Here is an 11,823-nt window from a genome sequence, read left to right on the forward strand (position 1 = left end):
TCGTTGAAGTTTGTAAACGTCTATAGATTTTCAAAATAGACACAAGTGTCGTACTTGACTTTCAGCCTATGTCGTCTGGACTTTAGCTGGCCTGGTAAAAACGAATTCCAAAATAACTATATTTTATTACAACTGAAATCTCTTGGCAACTCATATAATACAATTTGAAATAAATGCATACAATATATTTCACAATATATAGTTCATCCTACATAGATAATATTGTCAAGCTGTAATATATAAAAAATTTCTTTTGTATAACGTTATACGCTGCGCAAATATTTCTGTTCTGGAGAACAATCCTGCATCGGCACGATTTCAATATACATGAAACAACAAATATTTTCTTTATGTTCTGTTGCGTTTTCAAGGTAAACCAAAGGAAGTAGTCACAATTATTGTTAAAATGTGCATTTAATTTTGGTTCTGTAAAATTTGGACTGTTAGTGTTATTTCAAAAGTTCAATGCTGTACTAAATTGTTTTATGTTTATTTAATCTACATGACTACAAAGACTCAAATCTTTATAGATGTGATGAAAATTCACATTCAAATCCTTTATTATCTTTTGTTTCGTTGGTTTTTACTCTGTCATGTGACTGTTTATATATTTTCTCTTTCTTTTCAATGGTGTCAGTTAGAGACTTTTTACCAGTTTCTTGTACTCCGATCAGACAAAGCATTGAAATGAACATGACACCACTGCAGAGGAAATACATAACTCCAGAAGTATGTTGGCTCTGAGAAAAATTAAACATAACATTCTGTTGTTTTGGTATTGATATTTTTCAAACTCTTCTTTTCATTATACATGTTATAAAAATTACAATTGAATACGCGCAAATCTTATAAAATCTTGCTCACAATCATAAAAACTTAAGGTAATCACCAAAAGCAACGTTGTTTAATGGTGTTGTTTTTTGTTTTGTTTTGTTGTTTGACTATCAAAGGATTTAATTGCCGGTTTAACGGTTGTTAAATGTTATAGTTGTGATATTTTACAACTTATTTACATACACCTCTTGTTAGTTTCCATATATGCAGTATGAACTTCAGCTCAGCGATTGGACCAATATAGCCACAAACATGCTGTATATGTAAGATTCTGTGATATTTCTTTCTATTGGCACTCGTCACAGGCTTTCTATATACAATCAGTCGAATCGCAGCTTTTGTTTCTTGCTGGGTTTTGTCAAAAACTAGGATAAGTAGATCTAGTTTGTCAGACCCAGACTTACGTTTGTCTGAAGCACCTTTACTTGTAATGAGGCCAACTCTGTTGCTATGCAATATAGGTTAACTCGAGTATATAAATCTAGTCGAGTAAACTGATTAATAATTAACACCAATATGTCGCAGTTCGAAGTAAAATTTTGAAGAAAAAGAACATAATTCAGAGTCAGATTCAAATATTGAATTCGTTCACTTATGAATCAAAATTATTTGCGCAATGAACATGTTTTAGGTCAATTAATGTGTAAGCATACCAATCCGAGTGGCATGTTAATTTTTTGTTGTTGACACCTTTGATGCTGCAGCATGCTGACAATCACAATGTACTTGAAAACTAGGGACATAATTACAAATAGATGGATAAAGAAGAGAATATCCATATCAAATTCAAGAATAATATCCAAAAATTATAAAACTTTGGTAAAAGGATTAAATTCGACCTCAATTTTGAAAGCGATAATGGAGAAAGTTGAAACATGTGCATCTGCAAAAATTTGTTTAGTTCCACATGTTCTTCCGTATTTTATAACTTTTAAAGCATCACAATAAATCTTTCAACTTATCAATCCAGAATGATGCAGTTCGAGTCGTCAAATGACTCGAACTTGGATGAGTGGAATAGTTATATCTGATTTCTACGACTTCTGAGTATCGAAATAAGACTGCTTGTGTGTTTGTGATTACAAATTATACAAATAATCAAACTGTTCAGGATCTAGAAATCATATATTTTTCTGAATTAATCTATGCGTATAAGTATTTTTAAAGAAATGTATTTCCCTTTTGTCTGTTTCGGTTCAATAATAATATTTACAGACACATAGTCAATCCTGTTAAAATGAGATAAAACTACATACCACATACACTATTTGAGGAGCTATCATGGCACCAATGCGTGAAACTGAATTTTGGATTCCGTATCCTATATTTCTGAAATCAAGATATTGTTGCTGTTTTTTTTTTATCACTTGCTATACCAGCCTTCATTTAAATTATTATAACATATAACATATATAAGTAAAGTCTGTTTCATTGATTTAAACAATATACGTCAAAATCATACGAAAATAAATATGATAATTGGAGTATCAATATATATTTACATTAATCAAGTAAAATGTTTGGTAAAAAAGTGTAATTTTTGGAACAAGTTCTCATAGACTTATACGTACATCGGTCCTGTCCAATTTGTAAATGGTAAAATTACAAAGATTTAATTTTTTTTTAACAAAATCAAGATATGGACGGTTGTATATATTTTAGGTACATTTGTATATACTCACATGTACTTTTCACAGAAAAAAAATCCTATATTTATAGATTATCGTTGGTTATCTCAACGAGATTGATTTTCTCGCTTGAGCCGGTCAAGGCGAAAGCGAAAAAAAACAATCGAGTTGGAATGACCAATGATAATCTGTTTATCGCTATTTTACCTATTACGACGTTGTCAATTTCATGTCAATTTTATTAGAAACGCCACGTGGCTCCTTTGTTTCTAGCGATAATTTTTCATATCAAGCGAGTAGCATGATATGAAAAATTATCACAAAAAAAGATCATAGGAAAAATGCACAAAATAGCGATAAACCTGAATATAATTGGTATACTAGTATCAAATGCCTGTATATATACTACGTAAATGCTCTCGTTCGTCCAAAATGCTGCGTTAATTTCCGTTCAGGATGCAATTTTATTCCTTGTGTTTTTGTTGATCATAGGACATGTTTTTCATCAACAACTTTGACAATTGCAAAATGAATATTTTTAAGTTATTTTAAATGTTAAATTGGTAATATAATACCTCACAACTGTTGGGAAAGATTCTGAAGTAAGAAGCATAAGAGAAGCCCATCCAGCTGCAACACCAAGTTTTGACGTCAAAGCAAAGCAGTTGATCAGCTGACCTTTGTTTGGTACCTCTGATAGATAGATTTTGAAATAACAAATATATATATATATATATATATATATATATATATTTATAAGGTAAATTCTATAAATGAAAAATGTTTTATCAAATTTGATAAACACACACACACATAAGCCTAGCTTACCATCAACACCCACAAAATATACGCCATACCTTGAAAATGTATGAAATATTTGTCACTGGACGTATTTATTATCAACAATTAATCAATGGTATGTTATATATATGCATGTTATACAGAGGCAGTCATATTTAAACGCTTTTGATCTGTATGTATCCATATTTGGTCTCCTTTTCGGACTTTAACCCGTTTATTATTATCTAGAGCAATTAAAATCTGCTGAAAGATAAAACTATACTTAGTTCATTTTTTTAAATTCATTTAAATTTACGTCAAAATAAAACTTTAAAGTTGACAAGAAAACAGACAGGTAATGTAAATGGTTTTAAATGCAGCAAAAAATGTATTTGCCTAAGTGAGTTAACTGTTTGGTGTTCTTTATACTCAAAGTTCAAAAATGTGAGAGCACTTAGCCTAATATACCAGTAACACTTCCTGATAAATTATACTGTAAGTTCCCTATATTTCGGACACACGAGAATTGAATTGAATTCACTTCAGTATACTGACAGCAAATTATATATATATATGACGTGACAACCCTATCGATCCTTTTATATAGTAATTCATTGGCTAATTAAACATTTTAAACATTGATTTTCGACCTTGTTCACCAGCCTCTTCTGTGAAAATATATATTTCCAATTGTGTGTTTTTTTTTAATTCAATCCCAAGTAACAAGAGTAATCAACTCTCATTGAACTATCCTTGACTACATTTCCGTTTCGAATCACAAATACTATAGGTATGACAAATTGAATGGTAACCGTTAAATCGTGTTTACAGTTTAGTTTTAATGGATTAAACGTTGACTTACAAGTATCGTTTCGAAAAAAGCAACAAATCATCCACATTGTCGTACATTAGAAGAAAAAGAATTAAACCTCCAACGCAAGTGAGATGCTTTCGTCGATATAGATGCCATTATTTTTAAACAGTCATTGACATAAAAAGAGAAAAATGTAGGCGATAACCCCTCACCTTATGATAAAACGGGTTGACCTTAAAAATATTCAAAGTACAAAACATAGGAAGTTCGAACACAAAACATTGTCTCTTCGAACATTGAAAGCACAACTGTTAATAATTTTTCCACCGATTCCAACATGTGAAAGCTTCAGCCAAAGTTGTGTACAATTAAAAAATATGAAATGGATGTTCGCTTTTTTAAAATGCAGTGTATATTTACTGTTAGTATCTTTGTATATTTGACAGCATTGCAATACAAGCCGACCAAAGTTCGGATGTAATACAATATAGTGAAACTATAAGAACTAAAAGATTAAGTGGAGTATAGACTAATTCCCCCCTCTCATCTTATTTACAAACCTAGAAGTTGTATCACTCCAACGATGAATCCTGCTATCGAAGCTATTGAAAAAAACATCACCGTTGTCTTCTTTCTACCAATGCTTTTTAAAATGAATTGCTGAATTATAAAAAAGCGACAGAAAAAAAAGCAAGTTTGACAAAAGATTAAGTATTAGTTTATGTTCAATTGTCCTACTTACTCATAAATAAAATTATGGATGCCGCATATATTTACAATGTATTAACGGCACTATATTGACGAAACTATTTGAAAAAAAAATATATTATGAAAATAGAAATGTATAAATGTGGTGCTCCCATTAACATGTAAAACCTATATTACCTATATATATATATATATATATAACCTATATTAAGATTACAGTATTATTACACAAAGATATTGCGACTTAAAAAAAACGGCAATTCATTTTTTACTCGTACAGCTACTATTTATAATCACTTTAGTTCACCAAATATAGATTATTTCTAAAAGATTTAACTCGCATCTAGTAAGTAAATCAATCAATCAATCAATCGATCGATTTGAAAATTCAATTTGAATCAATTATCTATCTATATTTTTCCCGCTAAAACAATGATTCTGACGATAGAAATAGAGGTATAATATGATTGTCATAACTCAAAATAATGTCAACAACTACTCAAATGTAGGTATATTGGGTATAATATGCCTAATATACTGCATACGTTTAAGTTTGTTACTAACACTTCTTATTTGGTCTTTGATGGAAAGCTAATTGTCTCATTGACAACTATACCACATCTGCTTAATCTATATTGTTTAAAATGCCTTAGTTTCAAAGACTAACATTAATATACTAATGCATATACAGCACATTATATTAGGGACAAAATCTGAATCAATAATTATCAACTAACTACTTACTAATGATTAAAAAACCAAGTCACTGATTGTGCAGGAATCTCTACCAAACTTAGTAGAAAAAGATTCAAACATAAACTTCCTGACAGTTGCTGCACACCAAAACTGATGGCGTAATACGCATATCCACATGATGTCCTGGAAAGGTACATGTAAGTGTATATTAGACATATTTCATTGTCTTTTTAGTGAGAACAAAAATATCATTACACTGAGGCGGTAATATTTGTTATTGCTTACTATGTGTTCGTATTGTATTATATAAATAAAACATTTTTGAAAATTGTAATGGACATAGAACAAACGTTATAAATTTGGCATCAACGTCTTTCTCTTTTCTGTAAAAAACATTATGTTATGGTAAATGAAATATTCCCTTTACATCGAGAAATACAATGATTACCATCCGACCCCAAGAAGGACTGTCTTCTTCAACAGATCTCTATTTTTGAGCACATCGCCAATCGTATATTTTTTACCATCATTAGAAATTGATTTTGACAGAAAATCAATTTTTGACAAGTCTGGTACTGGCTTTTTATTTATCCTGGCCATCCTCTCAATGATTTTTTTCGCTCTGTCGACTTTGTAGTTGGTAACAAGCCATCTAAAACTTTCAGGAATAATCCTAAAAAAATGATAATGAATTATCAAAACTTGCAATAGTTATGTAGTAGAATAAACAAGCTTGACATGTGCTGTAAACGCTCACTGTTCTTTGACATGTGCTGTAAACGCTCACTGTTCTTTGACATTAAGAGTATTTTTTTTTCAAAATAGTTCAGTTTAGTGTTGAAGTTTCTGATTATTTTTTTTGTATTTTTGTTTAAGGGGGTTCGCGGATCTAAATCATTTATATAGGATTTCTCTATATTTTTCTATAAATGAACTTTATCTTATAGTTAATAGAAAAATAAAATAAAAAAATGGGGTCACCGTTCATTTGCGCTCACAATCTGCCTTCGAAAGAAGCATACATCTTTATAAAAGTGTTTTTTTTTCTGTTGACCTAATAGGAGAAATAAAGTTAATATCGAAATAAAAAAATTTATTACAGAATTGGCTCACATTTTACAATAATTTAGTTTAAGTACAGCATATATCGAAATTATATAAAAAAACATAAGTCACCGATGAGTTAAAAGAGATATTTCAATTTTAAAGCCAAAAAATGGCATTTTTCCACCAAAGGGAGATAAGTTGGAAGTTTTTCAATGATGTTTACATTTAAAAAGTCATCTGGGGCCAACACGAATTAATTGCTTTGAATGTTTTTTTGTACCATATGATAAAGTAACAACTACAAAAGGTAATAAATAAAATTTGTAATGAAAAACAAATGTTTAATTATTTTCTGAAATTTTTATACCCTCGAGCCTCCTTAAAAGCAATTCCAAAGTTGGTCTGAATTGTTTGCCTGTTCAAAACACACATAAACTGGTTAATTGATAAGTTTAGGAACCCGATTTGTTTTCAAGAAACAAAAATGTTTTGATGACATCAGTTCGAAAACACCGAAACCAGTTTAAAGAACAAACTCGCCATCGAGGAACCTTTTTGGTTTGTGTGTGTGTCGAATGGTTTATTTCTCGTTTGCGCATATCAACGATTTCTTGTGTTCATGTTGTATATTTATGTCTTTTATCGTTTCTTTTACAAAATATTTACTGATTCAACTTTGTCAAGTGAATTGCAGTTTGTTTTTGCATCATTTGTAACATTTTTCTTACGATGTGTGACTCATACAGTTTGCCTTTTGATATTATTTATAAATACGAAGACTAATTGTTTTTATATTATCTATACCAATTGTTTCATTATTTTTCCTTTATTAATTTTGAATTTAGCTTACCACCATGTAAACAGCCAAGGTAGTGTGGCCACAGCTGTTGCAATATGAAGATACATCCAATCATGAATCAAGCAGACCATTCCACCAAATGCAGCGGCATATATCGGCCATGACGGAATCGCAATTAACATTGGGCGATATTTACCAGAAATAAACTCAATTGTGAACGTAAAAAAAACAGTCAAATAAAATCCACAACCAATTCCAATTAAAAACCTTAAAACTGCAAACATCTTCCAGCTGGTCGAGAAAGCTGATACAAGATTAAAGACGAACAACATAAGCATAGACAAAAAATAGGTCGGTTTACGTCCAAACATATCAGCAATTTGCCCTGCTACCAATCCACCAAAAAGTAGTCCACCCATCTGAATAGTTGTTATTGTTTGTGTTATCCAGTCTCGGTCACACACAAGATCCCACTAGAATATAATATACACACACAAAACAATATATATAATTAAACGATAATGTGAACACCTCTTTTGGTTTTCAAAAACCGTCACGTAATAAACGTTTTTTTTCTTCTGTGTCTCCCATACTTTTTATTCGTTTTGAATATCATGCACCATTTAGTTTGCTATCAAGGTATACAGCCGACGCGATAGTAAAGGAAAAACGAATAATTAAAACCAATGTTACCTAATTGTGATGTTTACTACGTCATTTACAACAGCTTAAATACAGACATTTTCACATTTTTTGCATTAAGGATATTTTCTTGGTTCTCGGCTACACCTTGGCATGCAGTCAGAGTTTACTTGTCGGCGGAAAGTGTGAAGCAAGCTTTGTCAATTGATATTGAAGTCAAACATACCACGTTGCGAGAGACATCAGAGTTGACAGACTGGTGATCGTTACATTAAATATATTCTATTAATCAACCATGATCGATGCCCTGAATACAAATATTTTTTTTAAATAGTGCATGCTTTTAGAATTGTGTTTTCTTTTTAAATTGCGCATTTAGCTTTAACATCTTTTATGAAGACCATGGGCCGTTGGTTTAGCTTTACTTGTATTGGTTTAATCGTTGCTGCTTTACCGGAAGTCTTGAATCGTTTCTGACTTACTCAATTTATTTTAATGTTATGACTAGTTTGGATATTTTACCTGATTGATGTCTTACTAAAATACATACCTCACTAACTACCGTATGGAGCGATGGATCAAATGTTTTCCTGACACATATCAAATCGCTATAATTACTGGGAGTGCTGCACGTGTTGTCAGTGCCATGTATGTCAACCGTGAATGACGACTGATTTCCCCATCGACATGACCAGTTTGGAATAGCGCCACCAAATGACATCATCAACATGCTCCAAGTGACGCTAACTTTCCCGCCTAAAACACTACCGATGATCATCCATTGAAAACGACCAAGTCCTCCACATTTCTTTAATGTATCTTCAAGGAAATCTGTGACAGATGCTCTTGGCATGGTCGATGATATTTCATCTAGAAGGGAACAATATTGTATCGCATAAATGAAATCAGAAAGGTATACTCTTTGAAAATGTAAATGAATAACCTAAAAAATATATACAATACAGTAATTCTTTTCTAAAAATATCAAGTCAATTTTATTAGCAACGCCACGTGCCCCATTTGTTTCTAGCGATAATTTTCAGATCACTCGTGTCCGTTTTCATATCACTCGACTCCGCTGAGAACATTATCAGTCAGTAAGATCTAAGGAAAATTTCGTAAAATAGAGATGTATTATATTTCTCTGTTCTAACTTTTGAGATAAAAGTAGGAACATCACGTCATGTTTCTTTAATTACTCACTGAACCAATAAGTATAAAAAAAAAAACATACTCAATACAGAGCAAATTTCGGTCTGAATATTCCGTGCTCTATGCATATTAAATAACCATTGGATCAAGTATGTTAAGGCTATGTGGATGTCCTGAGGTAAGGGTATGTCCCTGACAAAGAAACCCCGTTTAAAAGTTGCAGTGTTATTAAACAGATGTAATAAGTGTATGAATAATTCAAATTCAAGTCATTATCGATTGAAGACAAACTGTTTAAGTTACATGCACATAAGCTAACGTCGTTATACAAGACATATCCATTAAATTACTCGACTGGTATTTGAAAGACGGAGTAAAGATAAATGCCAGTATGACACAGATCTCTTAGCGAAAAAACTGTACAGAGATACATGGTTATTTTGTACATTGTATTAGGAACAGCAATGAAAGCTAATGATTTGTGATCCATATATATCATCATTACTTGTGGTTAGGGGACGACCATTTGATATTCTGGGGGGGGGGCGGGAAGGAGGATTTGTTTTTGATCGGTTATTTAATTTTGTAAACTAAGAGGACAGATTATTCATTTTCTGCATTATTGAAGCAAGATTTTTCATTTTCATCAAAGCAAGGGATTGATTATTCATTTTCACAACTATATTTATGATATTCGAAAACATACAATTTTTAAATGATTTGTTTATTATAAATAATACATGTATAGTCAAGTCATTAAGTACCATTTAATCAGAATTAATCATCATGCTCTGAAGAAATGAATCTTTTATATTCCCAACTGCATATGCATGTATTGCATACATACATAGTATCAAAATTTGTTTGTAACTAGCCTCTTATAAAAGAAGTGCAAACCTATTTCGCCGAGCAGAGCGAGGCAATTTTTTTAAGGGTTTTGGAGCCACTGAAGGCCAAGAAGCTATTATAGAACAAATCATGCTTTCTGGGTGTTCCGAAGACCCTTTCTTAATCTAAAATGCATGTTTTGTTTTAATAATTTTTTGACAATATTTTGGTCTCGAAGCAAAATGTATAAATTCAGTTTAAGACTTAAGTTTCTAAGGACATGTCAACATCAAAAGAGCAATGTGCATGATAAAGAAAAAATGAAATTCACCTAGTTTTTTCTTAAAGTCTGCGGCTGCTGTATTTTTTTTAACTCATGATCAAGTTCATAGCAAAATTACTAGATTACAAAAGGAATGCAACACTAACAAAACACAGAAGGGCAAACAATGAACAATAGACAAAAACAAAAGAAACATTGATCCCGAAAAATCAGGGCTATAAGCTACATCTGAAGGAAAACAGAACTTGCTTCTTGCAAGGCACTGACCGTGAACACAATTTGATGGAGACAAGCGTTTGGTTTTGAAATTACCTACATGAGGTGTTTGCCTCAATGTAGTGACGGCCCTCTTAAAATAAAAGTGAGGTTATGTTTCCTGAGACAATATACATTGTACCTCAAGTTAAATGAAACCAATTTTCAGACATTTCAAGTATATTTGAATAATATTTATACGTTTATTATTAAAAAAAATGGGAAGTGTTTTTTTGGGGAAAAAAGATAAATTTATGAAGAATCTGATGCCATCTCATACTTTCGATTAGACCGGCTGAGTTATTTATTTTCAATACATTGCAAGTCAGGTAATTTATTTTCAAACTACCACAGAACAAACCATTTATTTTTGGGATTATCAAGGCTGAGTTATTTATTTTCAAAATCCTCCTCCCCCTAGAATATCAAATGGTCGTCCCCCAGGTTCTTCGGCCGTATGTTATGAGTGTCATTAGTCGAAGACGACATCATTCCCATTTGCCTACACCTGAGATATATCTGGTATTGGTTGGGTGTTGCTCAGTTTTTTTAGTTTTCTATAGCGTTTTGCAGCCTGTTGTCGTTTTTTAACCATTATACTAAAAAGTAATTATTTTCAACGCAGGTATATTTTATTATTTTAATATGTTATAATGTTATTTATAAGTAAAAAGTCTTAGATAAAATTGTCTTACCTGCACCTCGGTGTACAGTCTATGCAGCTTGATGTTTTTAACAACCTTAGAGGTGTTTTATTTTTATCATTCATTACCATAGTGTTTTCCCTGAGGATTGTGGAATGTTTGTGAAAATATTAAAAATTCTCTAAACAACATTATGAAAATATATCTGATGATGGTATACATACTTGATATGTTTCATCTGTTTTTGGCTTGCCATCAAATTTTATATATGAGTTTGTGTTAAATTTGAAATACTTTTAAAAACGCATTATTCAACTTTACTTCTAAATGTCAAATATAAACATATAGACATGCATAACAACCTTGAGCTAATGTAAAAGTCCATTTACCATTTGTTATTTATTCTATATTTAGAGATTATAATAAAACCAAATAGATATATAAGTACCAACAGATCAATCAGTAGACGAAAACACTAATAAATAAATCAAAAAGTAAATATCAATCAATCAATCAATCAGTACATTAACCAATCGATCAATCAATCATTCAATGATAGATACATAGACAATAAATAAATGAATAATTAGCCATTCAATCAATCAATCAATCAATTAATCAATAAAAAGTGTATGATTATATTGCAAAGCAGTGTTACGATGATCAAAGAGACAAAGGGTAGTCATAATAAAAAAAAAAAACTCTAGCGAAAT

General features: G+C 31.2%; 1 protein-coding gene across 1 annotated transcript; it reads right to left on the reverse strand.

The window, feature by feature from the left end:
- Positions 1 to 315: 315 nt before the first annotated feature.
- LOC143078297 (solute carrier family 22 member 21-like) lies at positions 316 to 3,144 on the reverse strand. The gene is made up of 3 exons (XM_076253197.1): positions 3,038 to 3,144; positions 2,091 to 2,163; positions 316 to 740 (listed from the first exon to the last, which is right to left on the reverse strand). The coding sequence occupies exons 1-3, from the start codon at positions 3,073 to 3,075 to the stop codon at positions 525 to 527; spliced, it is 327 nt and encodes a 108-aa protein (XP_076109312.1). The 5' UTR covers positions 3,076 to 3,144; the 3' UTR covers positions 316 to 524.
- Positions 3,145 to 11,823: the final 8,679 nt, after the last annotated feature.

Source organism: Mytilus galloprovincialis, chromosome 6 (genome assembly GCF_965363235.1).
Source record: "Mytilus galloprovincialis chromosome 6, xbMytGall1.hap1.1, whole genome shotgun sequence".
NCBI lineage: Eukaryota > Metazoa > Mollusca > Bivalvia > Mytilida > Mytilidae > Mytilus > Mytilus galloprovincialis.

What these genes read in the sequence shown, in the direction of transcription:
- LOC143078297 (XM_076253197.1), bottom strand. Translation starts at nt 3,075, where the DNA reads ATGCTTCTTACTTCAGAATCTTTCCCAACAGTTGTGAG. An exon ending in TCTTTCCCAACAGTTGTGAG is followed by an intron (nt 2,164 to 3,037) that starts GTATTATATTAC and finishes TCTTGATTTCAG; the next exon opens with AAATATAGGATACGGAATCC. An exon ending in CTCCTCAAATAGTGTATGTG is followed by an intron (nt 741 to 2,090) that starts GTATGTAGTTTT and finishes AATTTTTCTCAG; the next exon opens with AGCCAACATACTTCTGGAGT.